General features: G+C 39.1%; 1 protein-coding gene across 9 annotated transcripts in view; it reads left to right on the top strand.

Annotated features, from left to right (window-relative positions):
• GPHN (gephyrin) overlaps positions 1 to 7,993 on the top strand; it is a gene marked incomplete at both ends in the record, with an annotated part of 546,660 nt that extends 538,667 nt beyond the window's left edge. For all 9 annotated transcript variants that reach the window (XM_080706865.1, XM_080706872.1, XM_080706867.1 and 6 more), the window contains 3 exons: positions 424 to 527; positions 6,449 to 6,545; positions 7,860 to 7,993. In XM_080706865.1, the coding sequence (XP_080562991.1) occupies positions 424 to 527; positions 6,449 to 6,545; positions 7,860 to 7,993 (335 nt within the window). The remainder of the gene's footprint in view (positions 1 to 423; positions 528 to 6,448; positions 6,546 to 7,859) is intronic.
• Positions 7,994 to 17,386: the final 9,393 nt, after the last annotated feature.

The raw sequence follows: 17,386 nt of genomic DNA on the forward strand, positions 1-17,386 counted from the left end.
TCCCCAATACCACACACACACACAAAAAAAAAAAAGTGTAAAGATTAAGGGGCTGGTGCTCAGTGGTAGATTGTGCATTTAGCATTCACAAGGCCAAAGTTCAATCCTCAGCACCCTCCAAAAAAATTAAGAAGGTTAATAAGGGTTTGGCTCTGAGGAAAACAGAAATAAACAGTGTCAAAAAGCTTCTGGAGGAGCTGGGTATGGTGGCACATGGTTGTAATCCCAGGACTTTGGAGGCTGAGACAGGAGGATCACAGGTTTGAGGACAGCCTTGGCAACTTAGTGAGACACTTAGCAACTTTACAAGACCCTGTTTAAAATTTTTTTAAAAAGGGTGTGGGTATAGCTCAGAGGTAGAACACCCCCTGGGTTCAATTCCCAGTACCAAAATAAATAAATAACTGCTTGATTGACTTTCAGGAAATCCTGTATCAGCCGTGGTCACCTGCAATCTCTTTGTTGTGCCTGCACTGAGAAAGATGCAGGGCATCTTGGATCCTCGGCCAACCATCATCAAAGCCAGGGTAATGTCTTCTAATGACCAGAAACCAAACTGGAAGCCTGATAACAATTAAGAATACAATTTCTAACTGCCCAAAATAAACAACTAGGATTATATATTACTTTTGATGGCAAATGTGGTAGTATCTTAATATCACAAATATCACCTTTATGATAGAAAATAAATGGGAAAATGTTGTTTTTATGTTTCTCCTATATGACTTCTACATATGAATCATATTTTCAAGGTAAAAGGTCCATACAGGAGTCTAGAGAGCAGGGTTAAAACTGAGTAGATACTTAAATCAGTCAGCAGTACGCAGCTGATATAACCCTAACACTAAACCTATATGAAGGAAAGGACAAGAATTTTTGTTTCCAAATATAAACTCATAGAAAATAGCAATTAACTTACAGTTTCTGTGACCCAGGGATAAATTTCAAACATTTCAGAAAAAGACACACTATAAGAACATGATGATTGCTTTCTGAGTAATGTTATAAGCATCAAAGTACAGAGCATTTCAACAAAATGTTTATATTCTTTGAAAATTTCTAAGGTGTTTGCATTGTAGAGAGGAATATGAGTGTTTATTTGATACGATCAGTAATTTATCAAAAGATATAATGAGATGTATTACATGAGAATATTATTGTCTGTGGATTTAAAATATATATATAATCCGGGCATGGTGGCACATGCTTGTAATCATAGTACTTGGGAGACAGGAAGATCACAGGTTCATGGCCAGTCTCAGCTACTTAGTGAGGCCTCTGCAACTTAGACCCTGTTTCAAAATAAAGAATAAAAAATAGGGCTGGGGTGTAGCTCGGAGGTACAATGCCCCTGGGTTTCATCCCCAGTACTGAGGGTGGGGGGAAATGACAGGACTGCTCATGACTTATAAAAAGTGTACATTGGCTTTATTAGGAGATGAGAAATAGAGGTAGGCTATAGAAGCTTTGAAAACAGGAATTTGATACTGAGCCATATCAGCATATGCAAGGATTTAAAGTTACATGGTAAATTTAGGCAAGTGATAGACAAGGTATGTGTTCAAGGCCCTCTCTGGTAGACTAATGGAAAGAGTAACATAACTTTTATAGTGCTTACAAAAAAAAAAAAGCATGAGAAAACTCCCTTAACCATCTTTGAAAGTTTCAACCAGATCCCAGTTTAGGTGAGGCCTCCTGCACCACCCAGGCCACTAGTGTATCATCCTGGGCCTCTAACCAGAGTAAAATCCCCTGTGGGCATCTGCTCTTCACAAACTCACCTCCACGCTGTGCTGTCTCAGTCACTGCCTGACCCCTGCATCCTCTACAGCATTCACTCTCTCATTGCCACCAGACCCTCAGACACTATTCCCCGCAGACATTCAGGCCTTTGACCATTGTTTCATGGTCTTCCTCTCTGTTGCCTCAGACCATCAGTTGCTTTAACTTCCATTTCCTAAATACCTTTATTTCTACTTCAGAAACTCACGTGTACATCATCTTCCATATCCTGAACTGCTCCATCTCAAAATCGCCAACTCCAATATATCATTTAGGAACAATAACGAGTTAGATTTATGAAACCTATAGCTCCTACTCTTATCCTTCAGTCCATAAGCTCCTTCTGGCTCACAATTTTCTTCAAGCCAAATGTAGTGGTGTTTGATACAACACAGCACCCAACTTTTTCCAAAATGCGCTTCTTTTCTTTTTTTTTTTTTTTTTTTTTGCAGTACTGGGGATGAAACCCAGGGCATTCTACCTCTGAGCTGCACCCTCAGCCCTATTTTTTATTCTTTATTTTGAAACAGGGTCTCACTAAGATTCTGAGGACCTTGCTGAATTGCTGAGGCTGTTCACAAACCCTACCTCAGCCTCCCAAGTACTGAGATTACAAGTGTGCACCATCACGCCTGGCTTCTCTTCTTTTCATTCTTTTTTTAAATTTTTTGTTCTTCTTTCTTCTTCCATACCTCACTCTAAGAACCTGCAAACTTGGTTCAATTCTTCCTTCTTTGTTCTTCAGTTTTATTCCCAGACCTGTAAGCTTTAGAGAAGCATATATAGTTATTTGAATGATCACTTCAAATTTTAGCAGAGGTTGACATTCACCTTACCTGGCCTTTTATATCGTATGGATCGACTTCTTCCTTTCTGGACTTCAGTCTTCCAGATTTTCCTCATTCCCCTCAAGCCCCTCTCCCATTCATATTCCCCTGAGTTTTGTAGCCAATATGCCTGGGTGTGAATGATGACTCTTAACATTTACTGCTCTTATAACTTTTGGCATTCAATGATTTTTCTTCTTCTAATCTTGTCTCCTCTTAAATCCTTTTCACATCTAATCATTTCTCTAATCCTCTAATCATCTATCTCCAATTAAAATCCATCCGTGCACCCCATAATATCAGGGTCAAATTCAAATTCCTTAAAAGGGCATAGGAGGACCTACATCCCAAGGCCTTTTTCCTCACAAGCTTCGTCTACTTCCCATCCTGCGCTCAGACCACACTGCACTATTTGAAGCTTCCAGAATGAACATTAGGTTCCTTTCCTGAGCCTATGATTTTTCTTTTTCCTAGAAGATTATGTTTTCACTACCATCATCTCTTTTAGGTTGGTAAATTCCACACTCTTAAGACTCAGGCATCACATTTCCTGTGAAGCCTATCTCAAAGTCACTCTGAGGCTATTTCTCTGTAAGATGAACAGGAAAAAGGGAAAGAAAAAGAAATCTCCCTTTTTTAATGAATTACTTTTCTTATTAGAGAACTTTTAGGTTCATGGCAATATTGAGCAGGAAAAAAAAACCCAGAAATTTGCCATATACCTTCTTCCCCCACATACACCCAACCTCCCCCACTGTCAACATCTGGTACCAAAGTGGCACATTTGTTAGAAATGATGAATTATACAGCTGGGCATGGTGACGCATGCTTGTAATTCCAGCATTTGGGGGGCTGAGACAAGAGGATTGCAGTTCATGGACAACCTCAGTGAAACCCTGTTTCAAAATAAAAAATAGGTCTAGGGGTGTAGCTCAGAGGTATAATGCCCCTGGGTTCAATCCCCAGTACCACAAAAAAATAAAAAGAAATGGTGAATTATATTGATATATGATCATCACCCAGATTCAATAGTATATTATATGGGTTTGACAAATATGTAAATACATGTATCTACCATTACAATATCATACAATTTCACTGTCTTAAAAGTCCTTTGTACTCTACCTACTCATCCCCTCCTCCCTCAACCCCGTCAACCATTGATCATTTTATTGCTTCATAATTTTGTCTTTTCCAAAATAGCTTATTGTTGGAATCATATAGTACTAACATTTGCAGATTGATAGTAATGTGCATTTAAGTTCTCTCCATGTCCTTTCATGGTTTTATAGCTCATTTCTTTTTAGTGCTGAATAATATATAATATGCTTGGTTTATTTATTCATTCCCTACTGAAGGATATCTTGGCTACTTCTAAACTTTGGCAATTTTGAATAAAGCTGTTTAAACATCCATGTGCAGGTGTTTGTATAGACAGAAGTTTCACCTCATTTGGGTAAATACTACAGAGTATGACTGCTGGCTTGTATGGTAAAAGTATATTTATTTTAAAGCCAGGCGTGGTGGCACATGCCTGTAGTTGCTGTATGTAGGGGCTAAGACAGGAAGATCACAGATCCAAGACCAGACTCAGCAACTTCACAAGACTCTGAGTAACCTAGCAAGATTGTTTCAAAACACAAAATACGAAGGGCTGAGTATGTAGCTCAGAGGTAGAATGACCCTTGATTCAATCCCAAATTGCCCCCCACACACACACACAGCACACCCAGAGTATGTTTATTTAGCTGGGTATGGTGGCACAAGCCTGTAATCCTGATACTTGGGAGGCTGAGACAGGAGGTTGCAGGTTCAATGCCAGCCTGATGTAATTTAATGAAACCCTATTTAATCAAAGTAGCAAATAAAAGAGTCCTTGGGTGTATAGCTCAGTAGAATTCCCCTGGGTTCAATCCCCAGTACCACACAAACACACACAAAGAATATGTATATTTTTATAAGAAATTGCCAAAGTCTTCCTAAGTGGCTGTATGATTTTGCATTTTTGTGAGCAATGAATGAAAGTCCCTGTTTCCAAATCCTTGTCAGCATTTGATGTTGCGTTTTTAATTTTGGCCATTCAGATCAGTGTGTGATGGTGTCTCAATGTTGTTTTAACATGTGATTCTGTATATAATGACAAATGGTGTTGAACATTTTTTCATATGCTTTCGATATTACACGGATAGAAAGACTCTGTTCAGGTCTTTTTCCATTTTTTAAGTTGGATTATTCATTTTCTTATTATTGAGTTGCCAGAGTTAATTCCTTCATATATTTTTGTTAACAGTCCTTTATCAGATGTCTCTTTTTCAAAAATTTTTCTCAGTCTATAGCTTGTCTTCTCATTCTCTAGACCTTTTTAAAAATCTAATTCTCTCCCTTAGACATTTACACATCAACCATACCATACTACAGAATATAACATAATTTTTCTCTTGAGTAATTACTATGTGCCAGGCAAATATACAATGAAAGCAGAAGGAACACTCCTGGCCCACACCTTCTGCCCACTTTCTAATGAATAAAAGGAGTCATCAGAAGTGAGGCACCGGCCATTCACAATGCTCTGTGTCTGCCTGCCTAAAGCATCATTCCCTACAGCCTAATAACAAGCTCTTAAACCTAGCAGTATGATAAACCAGAACAAGGTCACACCAGAACAAACAAACACATCAATTAATAAATTATTGTGCATTTCAGCAAAGTACAAAAAACACAATCAGTTTCATTGCTAATTGCAAAAGGAACAGCTGTTTGTGAAGAAGTTATGAAAATATTTTATTCACTTCAATTTGATGCATTAATCTTTGTTTCTTAAATTTACATACATATCTTCTTTTGAAACAAAATTAATTTTCACTTTTAGATTGGCTGAAAATAGTAGCTTAAAAATATTAGGATCATAAAGCTTGAAGATATTTTAGCCACTTTATAGTATAACTGCATGGAATGATAATAAAGCAGGTATAGGAAAGTAAATTAACTTGCTAATATAAAAAACCATTTAGCAGTGAGGCTGGGAGAACCTAGGTGTCTCATGTCATCTCAATCCAGAACTTTTTTCTACAGTACTATCATGAACCAATCAGTACTATAACTAAGAAAAAAACCTTGCCCAAACAATAGCAAATAACACCTTGCATCTAAGGTCTAGGGCATAGTGCCATGGTAGATCTTGCCCAGCATATGTGAGACCCTGAGTTTGGTCCCTTCACTGAAAATAAAATTTTCTCATGTGAGTAGTTCTTGTAGTTTAGTATTGGGGAAACACAGTTTGGAAAAGGACAGCACAAAACAACTTAGGAATAATGGGACATTACTCTATCAGTAAATATAATCACAAGTACTATCAAGTGAAAGATTTTTAAAAAAGGAAAGCACCTGTTCCTCTTTTGTTGAAAACAGTTGTCTAAATGGGCAGCTGAAAGGTACCTAGCACATAGTAGGTCCTCAGTAACGATTTATGATTTACTGGATGGATAGATGTGTTCTAAATTTGTTTGTTTAATGCTATATTCTTAATTTTCAATATTTAGATAACTAATTCTATTTCTCCATTCATAGGTCAGGGGTCTATAAAAATAGACTTCAGAAATAGACCTTATCTCTTTCATGTATCCTCTTTTCCACTATGAAACTGGCTTCTGAGCCTTCTTCTCTCTTCTCACCAGGGCAACTCAACCCCTGGACTCCTGTACTAAATATATAAGGTGAAGGAAGGAAATAGCCAAATGCTAAGGATATTTTTCATGCCCACTATATTCTCTGCACAACCTCCAGAACCTGTAGTTTTGAGAAATGATCAAGTTTGCTTTCTTTTCTTCCTTGTACTGTAGTTATCATGTGATGTAAAACTGGATCCTCGCCCAGAATACCATCGGTGCATACTGACTTGGCATCACCAAGAACCACTGCCCTGGGCACAGAGTACAGGTTTGTCATTCATCTGCAGGTACCTGACATGCTCATTCTGTTAAGACACAAATGTATATAAATGCAACCTTTTTCAGTAGTTATGCCTAATATTGAAATTACTATTTTTTGAAAGGTTAGATAAGCCAAATTATTCCTAAACAGTATAGCATGACAGAACAAGACTAAAAATGATAATAATAATAATAATAACTTGCCAGATGTGGTGGCACACACCTGTAATCCAGTATTTGGGAGGCTGAGACAGGAGGATCACAGGTTCAAAGATAGTCTCAGCAAGTAGTGAGAATCTTATTAACCTAGTGAGATCCTGTTTCCAAATAAGAGAATATAATAGGGGTGGGGTGTAGAGGTAGAATGCCCTTGGTTCAATCCCCAGTGCCACACACACACACACACACACACACACACACACACACACACACACAGAATAAAATTAATAAAAGTTTAGTCATATCATTGAGCCATATTTTCTAGATAAACATTTGAAATACATAGCTAGAATTATAGAAGATTTTGATCTGTTATTCTGAGCATAATTTTGATTGTAGGAAAAGGAGGACACTGTGGCTATGTCATCCTGAAATATAAGATGAAAGCCCAGGTTTTAATGTGATCCTGTAAACTCTACTATGCCCTAGATATTAAGGGTAGAGAAATCAATACTGATAATTCAGATTTTTATAGTTACTTGTTCTAAACTTTAAACTTGTACTCCCAACTTCTCTAGTCATATTTGCCTACATCAAAATTACTCTTTAAACAAAGGTCCTATCAAGTGCCAACATCAGCTACAATAATGACTAGGTGCCTGGGCTATACCATCAGAGAGATCTGCATTCTAATAGCCACCAATCTAGTTAGCAGGACCATAGGTAGGTTACTTAAGACTTATGTCTTATGAGAGTCAAATAAGATGGTTAAGTAAAGTGCCTACTACCCTGTCTGGCACTTAATGAAGAAATGGTAGCTGCTACTGTTATTACCCTTATTGTCTAATAGGTTTTAAAGCTTCTTTCTCAGACACACATAATATTTTGGCTTGAATTGGGGGAATCTGTGGCATTTTGCACAATGTTCTAAAATCCTGATTTTATTATTTTAAATGAGAATTTCTAATGCTCATTTTTAAAGAAGGATGTGTAGGATATAATACATGGTTACCTGGAAAAGGTACTGAGACGTCTGATCATCTCTCCTCCTCCTGAAGCCCTGCATTTCTGTTGGTCAGTTTGGGGCTTGATGAGTCTGCAAGGACTTCAAATGCGTACGCTGTGATGCTTATGAAGCTGTAATGAGAGTATTTCTTTCCAGGTAATCAGATGAGCAGCCGTCTGATGAGCATGCGCAGCGCCAATGGATTGTTGATGCTACCTCCAAAGACAGAGCAGTATGTGGAGCTCCACAAGGGCGAGGTGGTGGACGTCATGGTCATTGGACGGCTATGATGGTCACCAGCAGGAGAAAGCATTGATGCATGTCCACATATCATTGACTGTATCCTGTAATATGCAACGGCACAGCTAGTTTTTCTGATTTGGATAAAAGTTGATCTGTATAGTCAACATCTTGAACTATATTTCAAATGAATTTAAATACCTTTTAAAGAAAAAAAGAAACACCTAAGAATAAATCTTAACAGACAACTCTATTCTGATTATATCAAAGCAAATTTTTCCTTTCTTGCAAATTGCTTTGTGTGTTCAATGCTAGGTCTGATAGCGATAGCTTTTAGTAGACAGCGGTAGGTGCCTGCAGAACTTGTGTTTTTCTCATCTTTAAAATACAACTACTTATGCTCTTAAACCAAGGCTGTCTGCTTATTTATACTAGTGTAGGCAACACTTGGATTTCCCTTTAGTATGCTTCGTAATCGCTTTCAGAGAGCTTTTGCTTGTTCTTTATCATGTATCTCGTGTTCATGTGCGCTGTGCCAAAACAGAAGAGCGACTGGGTGGAGGCCCTGCCCGCCCTGCCTCAAGGACCACCCTGCAGTGCCTGGGGAAGAGTCCCACCCTAGGAGCCTCTGGCACAGTACTCTGGGGCAGTAACTGGATACCTTTTATTTGAACAAACAAACTGGAGGAAAAATGCTTCCTTAAGTGCTGACAGCCTTTTTAACCAATACATTTAAAATTGTACAGAACAAAAAAAATAAAATCAAAGACTGATCTTGTACAGATATTAGTGTTACCAGCATTCATGTGGAAATTAAGAGCAAAGACAAAAAAATGTTAAACAGCTCTGTACCATAACATTTTCTGTAATGATACTGAAACTTAATGAATAAAAAAAAATCCTTGATCATTATTTAAAAACTTAATGTGTTAGCCTTGTCATTAAAAAAGATTGTCAGCTGGGTGTGGTGGCTCACACTTGTAATCCCTGTGCTTGGGAGGCGGAGAAAGGAGGATCACAGGTTCGTGGCCAGCCTCAGCTACTTAGGGAAACCCTTTGCAACTAAGAGAGACCCTGTTTCAAAATAAAAAAAATAGGGCTGGAAGCCATGTGTGATGGCTCACGCGTGTAATCCCAGCACTTGGGAGGCTGAGACAGGAGGATCGCACAGGTTCAAAGCCAGCCTTGACTACTGAATGAAGCTCTCAGCAACTTAGTAAGACCCTGTTTCCAAATAAAGTATGAAATAGGTGTGGGGGTATAGCCCAGGGGTAGAAAAGCCACCCCGAGTACCACACACACACACACACACACACACACACACACACACACAAGAAAAAAAGAAAAAGTACTATAGAGGAAAGATATTTGATGATTTAGAAAAAAAATAAGTTTTACTTATATGCCATAATAGCAAATCTCAAATAGCTATAGTTCCTTGAAATAAAGGGGGGAAAAAGTAATGAACTAGAAAATTGCAGATGAGTGGGTATCTGGAAGTCCTGGGTGCTTGTTATTGTTGTTTATCATGTTTGGAAGGAAGTGAGAAGTGGGGAAAATCTGTGCTGACTGTAGGAAACACAACAGATAAATTATACTCTGTTCATAATGGCTTCCTACAAGCAAACAGCATGTCAAATGATAGTGATAAAGGAAAGTAGTAAGCAATATTTGATACTAATGTTTGATATTTCTAGAGATGAAAATAAAATGTTCTATTTTAGCCTTCCTTTCTTTCTTTCTTTTTTTCATGGTTTGGTTTTGTTTTTTTTCTGTTTTTGGTGCTGTGGATCAAACTCCAGACCTCATACACCCTGAGCAAATGCTATTTCACAAAGCTATACCACAAAAAACCTCTGAAATTTTCTTTTGCATGTACAATTGAAGATTAGTTAATAGAGGACAAAGGAAAGCACAGGAAGAATTCTTATATTCATTCCAGAAGTGTGTGTGTGTGTGTGTGTGTGTGTGTGTGTGTGTGTGTGTGGTGTGTATGGTACTGGGTGTTAGCCTCAGGGGTATTCTACAAAACTATATACCCAAACCTTTTTTTTTTTAAAACAGGGTCTCTATGTTACTAAGGCTGGCCTCAAACCTGTAAACCTCTGTCTCAGCCTCCCAAGTACTGGATTGCAGGCATGCGCCACCATGCCTGGCTAAGAAATATTTATTGAAGCATCTATGTACTTGAATACAAAGTATATCATGCAACTATATACACAAATAAATAGGTTAAAGCAAATGATATGCACTCTACTGGGGAGATAACAAAAAATGCAAGTAACCATAATATTGTTTATATTTAATGTTTGATAATATAGGATAAAGGATGTAGAATTTGACAAATGCTATAATAGAGGATAAAAGGGTAGTAGAAGTTCAAAGAAGAGCTCCCTCTAGGGTAAGATTTCAAGGAGTAAGATGCATCTAATCTTACTTGATCTAATCTAAGCTTGAAGGAAACTTAGAATTTTGAAAATGATGGTACCAGAAAGAAGAATGTTCCAAAAGCAGAATTATAGGTTATTAATTATTTTTATTGTAGAAGATAAGGTCCATAAAGGCAAGGAGTTTTGTTTATTTTGTTCACTGATATTACCCCAAATCCTTAGAAAACTTCCTGGTCTATGTACATATGTGTAGGCATCAGTAAATATTTCTTAAGTAAAACATACTATATGGAATTTACTATGTGCCATGTACTCTTCCAAGCAGTTTTCGTGTTGATTAGTTGGTTGGTAGATTTTTGTATATGTGTGCGGTGATGGGGATTGAACCCAGGGACACTCTACCTCTGAGCTGTACCCCCAGCCTTATTTTTTATTTGCTAGGTTGCTGAGGGCCGCACTAAATTTGCTGAGGCTGCCCTTGAACCTGCAATCCTTCTGTCTTAGCCCCAAATACTAGGTACTTTTCATCTTTAATTTTTACAATACCCTTTGGTTTTTATATTACAGATGAGGAAACTGAGACAAGGATTCAAATTTAGCAATCTGGCTCCATAGTTCATACTCTTAAACACTAAACTATAGAAACTGAGTTGATATATTATCCTAAGCCTGAATAAGGTGCATATATAAGGCCCAACCCATAAAGTTCTTAAATATCAACTTAAGGAGTCTAGAAAGTATATGATCAAAGCTATGTTTTCTTTTGTTTGTAACACTGAAGGTTGAAGCCAGTAGCTTTCCACCTCTGAGCTAAATTCCCAACCCCTTTTTATTTTTTTATTTTGAAACAAGGTCTTGCTTAGTTGCTGAGGCTAGCCTCGAACTTCTGATCCTCCTGTTTCAGCCTCCCAAGTACTAAAAATACAAGCGTGCACCACTATGCCTGGCTTGGAGCTCTCCTTTTATTTTATTTATTTATTATTTTTTTTATTTTTATTTATTTATTTTTTTTTTTTTGGTGGTACTGGGGTTTCTGGAAGCCCTTCTACCTCGGGGCTACACTCCCAGACCTATTTTTACATTTACACTCCCAGACCTATTTTTACATTTTCATTTTGGAAACAGGGTCTCCTAAGCCAGCGCACGGCTGACTTCGAACCTGCGCGATCCTCCTGTCTCCGCCTCCCAAGCGCGGGGATTACAAGCGTGCGCCACCACGCCCGGCGGAGCTCTCCTTTTAGACAAAAAGCTCTGGCAGCACCAAGTGAGACAGATCAGACTAGGGTGGAACTGAAGAGGCAACAGTGGAGAAGGTTGTACAGGTGAAAGAAGTGATGGCAATGGGGAAATCAGGACAGAAAAAATTTGGTGGCTCATTTTATAGGGAAGAAAGTTAGAAGAGAGATAATTCCAAGTCTTCAGTCTTGACTTACTGAAAAAAATGTTAAGCCATTAACAGAAAAGAAAGAAAAATGAATTTGTGGAGGAGCTGCTGAACATGTGTTTAAGATGCTAGCAGAGTACTCACATAGCCGTCTGTTGTTGCATTTACGAGTTCAGGTTGGAGCCGGCTGTAGTGGCACATTCCTGTAATCCCCGTTCTTGGGACAAGAAACAGGAGTTTCAGGTTTGAGATTACAGGAATGTTCAGCAGCAACTTGGTGAGATTTGCAGCAACCCAACAAGACCCTGCTTCAAAAATGGGGTTGGGCTAGGGGTATAGCTCAAAGATAGAATACCCTGTGTTCACTTCCCCAATACCACAAAAAATAAATAAGAATTTTTTAAAAAAAGGAGCGGGGCATGGTGTCACATGCTTGTAAGCCCAGTACTTGGGAGGGCGAGATAGGAGGATGGCAGGTTTGCAACCAGCCTTAGCTGGTGAGGCCTCTGCAACCTAGTGAGACCCTGTTTCAAAATAAAATATAGGGCTGAGGATGTAGCTCAGAGGCTAGAAAGCCTCTGAGTTCTATCCCCAGTACCACAATAAATAAATAAATAAATAAATAAATAAATAAATAAATAAATGTTAAGGATCAATGAAATGGTTCTACTTGACACAGTGAACATCAATGTCATTTATCTATTTGCATTTATTTGACCAAAATTATTTAAGAATTAAGCAGTGTGACATATTTCTTTGTAGTTCATGCTTAAGTAAAAGCTGTTTTCAGATTCTTATAGTTGTGTAGACAATAACCATATTTTGGGGCTCTCTGTTTTTGTTGTTTCAAACCATATCACACAATGAAAAAACAAACAGATTAAGTGTACCAAGTAAATGTTATTAAGAGATTTTGTTTTTTCAACAAGTGGATTCTTTGGATGACTTTCATTTTTAAAATTATTTGCTAACAAACAAAACTTTGTAGATCTAGCTGATTATCATCTCTTGATCTTTATGAAATTCTAACAAGGTAAGTCATTATTCCCAATTAAGTGGAGGTTTATGTAAGTACAAACCTCAAAGCAAATAAACTGTGTGTCTTGTTATTCCAGTGATGATGGTGTAGAGTAATGCATTGCATTCTAACATATTCATAAGAAGTATTGTGCTTGACTAAGATATTCATATTGTTAACACAGGTAATTGATAACTTGACTTAAAACCAAAAAGTTAAAGAATTATTCAGTTCTGGCTTTTTTAGGGGGGGAGGGCATGGGCGGTTACCAGTATTTCTAGTATGATATTTTGTAATAATTCAGTTTATTTAACAAGCATTAATTAAGTTCCTATAATATGCCAGGTTCCATGATAGGCCCTGAGGTTACAATGATAAATGATGCTCTGGTATTGGGAAATATCTTTGGTACTAATTTTAAAATATATTGATTTCAAATGCTTTGGCTTTAATTTTAAAACGTAAAAGTAGTCAGAGCAGACACTCAGGCAGGAAAAGGAAACAGCTGTTACTCTGCAGAGTTCCCTTGCACCAAAAATTATTGGCAAAAACACAAAAGAGTTGTAGCCCAGGTTTTTATATCTTAAAAGACAGGTTTACATAATAAATAACTTCTAGCAGGCAAAAATTCCCCAAGGATGCAAGGGGACCGGTACAGGTCTTTGTCAAGGGGGCAGATACCATGTGACCCCTGACTTTGTTAAGCAAGTAACACATCCAGGTCTTAACACAGACTTGGGCCTACACCTCCAAGTGTCAAGGCAGGAAGAAGGCTTTTGGTTGAGCAAGAAATCACCATAATCATAAAAAAGGGGGGGCTTTCATGGAGTTGATGGGTGGGCTCATACCTAGTGGGGTCAGAAGACTATTGGTCGGGCAAGATGGAGAATAATGAATCTTTATAAAAACTCATCTGTATTCAAAACCTCAGTGTCTTATTTTTGAGTCACTCCACTATGTCATTCTGATGTAGTGCTTCTCTATCTCTTCTTTCTGCCTTTGTAATAATAAAAATTGCTTAAGCTTACAGCAAATAGTTCTGGCTATTCTTTTCTAAAAATAGCTAAGAATAAGAACCCATGGCTCCATCTCACAGTTACAAATGACACAAAGCCTCTCATATCCAAGTGAAAGAGATAAATTTTGAGAAAAAAATAGTTAATATAGACTAGAAAAAATTCTATGAAGAAAATTCAATAATACGTTAGAGTGTGACTGGGTACAGTGGTTACATCGGAGTCCAGATATTTTATAGAAGGTAGAAATCACACACTAAATATTTCAATAGAGTTTTAATGTAGAAATAAGTTACATAGATGCTGGAGGTCTGGAAAAGCACAAAGAAAACACAGATAACAGAGAGGAAGCACCAGCCACGACCAGGGCTGTGAGACTGAAGGAAGGGGTCCAGGTGATCAGACCTGGGGCCTCAGAGTGCAGACTCTGGAGGTGGGACGCTAGCAGGAGAGTGCAGGCCCTGCAGCTGGTTCTGAGCGTGCTAAAAGAGAAAGAAATGCAAAGTAGGACCAGTTGCTGTTGCCAGGGTGACACAGACAACAAGCCAACAGGAGGGAATTCCAGCTTCCTCTCCCCTCCTCCTGTTTTCCAGGCTCCTTCTAGTCTACTACAACCTATTGCCGAACCTAACAAAAAGCCAGCTGCAAAAGAAATGGGATTTCCCTCCACGAAACCCCAGTGCAGTCTGTAATGGTGGATCCGGAGCAGAGAGGTCATCACTTGCCAGTTGATCGAGAAAGGGGTCTCCAAACAGGTGACATTCGATCTGGGTTCTGAGAAAGGAAAATGAGGCCCACATGTGAATAGCTGGGAGAACAAAACAGACAAAGGGAAGAGCTCAAAGAATGCAGCCCCAGCCTGAGGAATGGGACAGAAGTATGATGAGGGGGAGAGAGGGGGCCTGGGTACGATTATAGAGACCGAAGCCAGGCTGGAGCCCAGTCATGCTCACCAATCACAGGCTTGTGTGGATAATACTAAAAACATAGGCACGCCTTGGGATGCATGCCACGTAGTCTAAGAGCACTGGGAAGCCACTGAGGGCTTAGAAGTCAGTTATTCACCAGACACCAATTGAATGCAGGGCACCATGGTAAACCAAGGTTCCTGCCAACAATCAACTCACTCCCTCTGCCTCTGCCACCTGTTCTTCTGCCTCTCTTGTTTCCTCGTTAGTGGCATCATTCACTCAGTTTCCCAAACCAGGCATTTCTGAGTCATCTCACTTCTTAATCCTCTCCTCCAGTGAGTCACTGAATTCTGACTCTAACAGTTGCTAAATTAACACCCTCCTTTCCGTTCCTGTTTCCACTGTGGTGATCTCTGTGCCTCAAGAATTGTTCTCTCCAGATCTATCGTTTCCATTGCTCAGGCATGATGGATGCAGAAACATAAATCTCCTTAAGGAAAATTCTTTGCTAGAAAACCTCTACAGCCAGTGATGGCATTCAAAGCCTCTGTGATCCTGCCCCTCCCTCCTCTCACTTCATTTTTCTCCACTGAACTTTATGTAAGACCAGACCATGTGTGGTTGTCCCCTCAAACCCTGTCATTTGATGCCTCAGTGCCTTTGCTCAGGCTGAATAATCTTCAAGATTTAGCTTGAGGGTTGGGAGGTGGCTGAGTGATAGCCACCCTAAATAGTGAGGCCTGCTTTCCACCCTCAACGCCATGGGGGTTGGGGGACTTAACTCAGGATTGCCTCTTCTGTACCTGTATTAGGAATGGCCTAAAAAGATTCGTAAAAGATGTTTTGGTTATTAAAATATATCCGTTTATAGAAAATGGAGTGCAGATCTGTAAAAGGGCTGGTAGGGCTTGGGTACTGTAAGGAGTCATTATAATGCAAAGACCCTTGCTAAAAGTAATTAGCAAATGGGTAGAGGAGCTGGGACCAAGGACTTTCATATTCTAAATACAGGTTTGCACCGGGCATGGTGGCACATGCTTGTAATCCCTGCTTTTGGGAGCCGAAGACAGGAGGATCGCGCTGGTTCAGAGCCAGCCTCGCTGGCTTAAGAGACCCTATTTCCAAATAAAAAGTATAAAATAGGTCTGGGAGTGTAGCCCAGAAGTAGAAGGTCTTCCAGGAACCCCAGTACCACCAAAAAAAATTAAAAATAAAAATAAATAAAAATAAAAACAGGTTTGCATAATAAAATGATATCTAGCAAGGAGTTAAGGATTCCCCAAGAGTAGGGGAGGAGGAGACTGACCTTTGTGAAAGAAGAACAGACACCACATGACCCTTGACCTTGTGAATCATTCTAGTTTGAACAAAGAAACCTAGGTTAGGTGGGAAGTTAAGGGGTGGAATTCCACCTAGGTATAGGATTACGTAGTAGAGCAAGATGGAGGACTTTGTAGCTATAATAGGCTGTTTTATATTTTGTATTCCGGTGACTTTGTTTGGGGTCACCCCCATACATTATTCTGCAATAGTGTAGGGCTGTAACTGTATTCTTTATTTCTATATTTGTAATAGTAAACTCATTTAAGTCTTCAGTAAGAGTCCGGACTAGTGCATATCTATCCTCAGTCTGGACAAGAACCCGTGGTTTTACAGGAGCCTAACAGAGGTCCCTGGAAACAGTTCCCCAAACCACAATAGTTCAGACTGTAACATCTTCCAGTAAAGCTTCCCTATTTTTTCAGATTAGACAAAGTGCCCATCCTCTGTGCTTCCAGAGTTCCATGTTACTGCATCACACTGAAATGTCTGTTTACATGCCTCCTTCCTAAGTGAGGAGAAGCTCCTAAAGAACAGGGCTGTTCGTCTTTGTAGCCCAGCCTGGCTTGGGGCCCAGTGAGTAGGTCCTCTTTACCAAGTGAGCCTCACACAGCACTTGCCAGGGAGCCAGAGACAGCACATGGCAGAAAATTCATGTCCCAAGCTTAGAGCATGCAGCCGAGGGACCCACAGAGGCACGAGGAAGCAGCCTGCCTCACAAGGGGTAATGACAGGGCCAATTTGGAATGCACCTTACACCAACAAAGTACTTCAAACTCATTTATGGTATCATCTCCAAAGTTGTAAATATGGTTTATATTTTGTGTATGTTAAAAGCATTAACAGGCAGGCATAGTGGCTCATGCCTGTAATCCCAGTACTTGGGAGGCTGAGACAGGCGGATCACAGGTTCGAGGCCAGCCTCAGCATTTTAGTGAGGCTCTCAACAACTTAAATAAAAAAATAAAATAGGCCCGGGCATGGTGATGCACGCTTGTAATCCCTGTGCTTGGGAGGCGGAGACAGGAGAATCACAGAGGTTCAAAGCCAGCCTGGCTGGCTTAAGAGACCCTGTTTCCAAATAAAGAGTATATTAAAAAAAAAAATACGGCTGGGAATGTAACCTGGAGGTAGAAGGGTTTCCAGGAACCCCAGTACCACCAAAATAAATAAATAAATAAATAAATAAATAAATAAATAAATAAATAAATATAGGGCCGGGGGTATAGCTCAGAGGTAGAATATTTCTGAGTTCAATCCCTAGTGCCAAAAAAAGCACTTAAAGGTAAACATTTAAAATATACCATAATTTTCCCTCTTTGGGTATTTCTTCATTTTTAATACATCAGCAGCTCCAAAAAAGATGGAAATAATACCAAAAGATTTTATCATGCTACTTCAGGA

This window comes from Muscardinus avellanarius (genome assembly GCF_963383645.1).
Source record: "Muscardinus avellanarius genome assembly, chromosome: 12".
NCBI classification, from domain to species: domain Eukaryota; kingdom Metazoa; phylum Chordata; class Mammalia; order Rodentia; family Gliridae; genus Muscardinus; species Muscardinus avellanarius.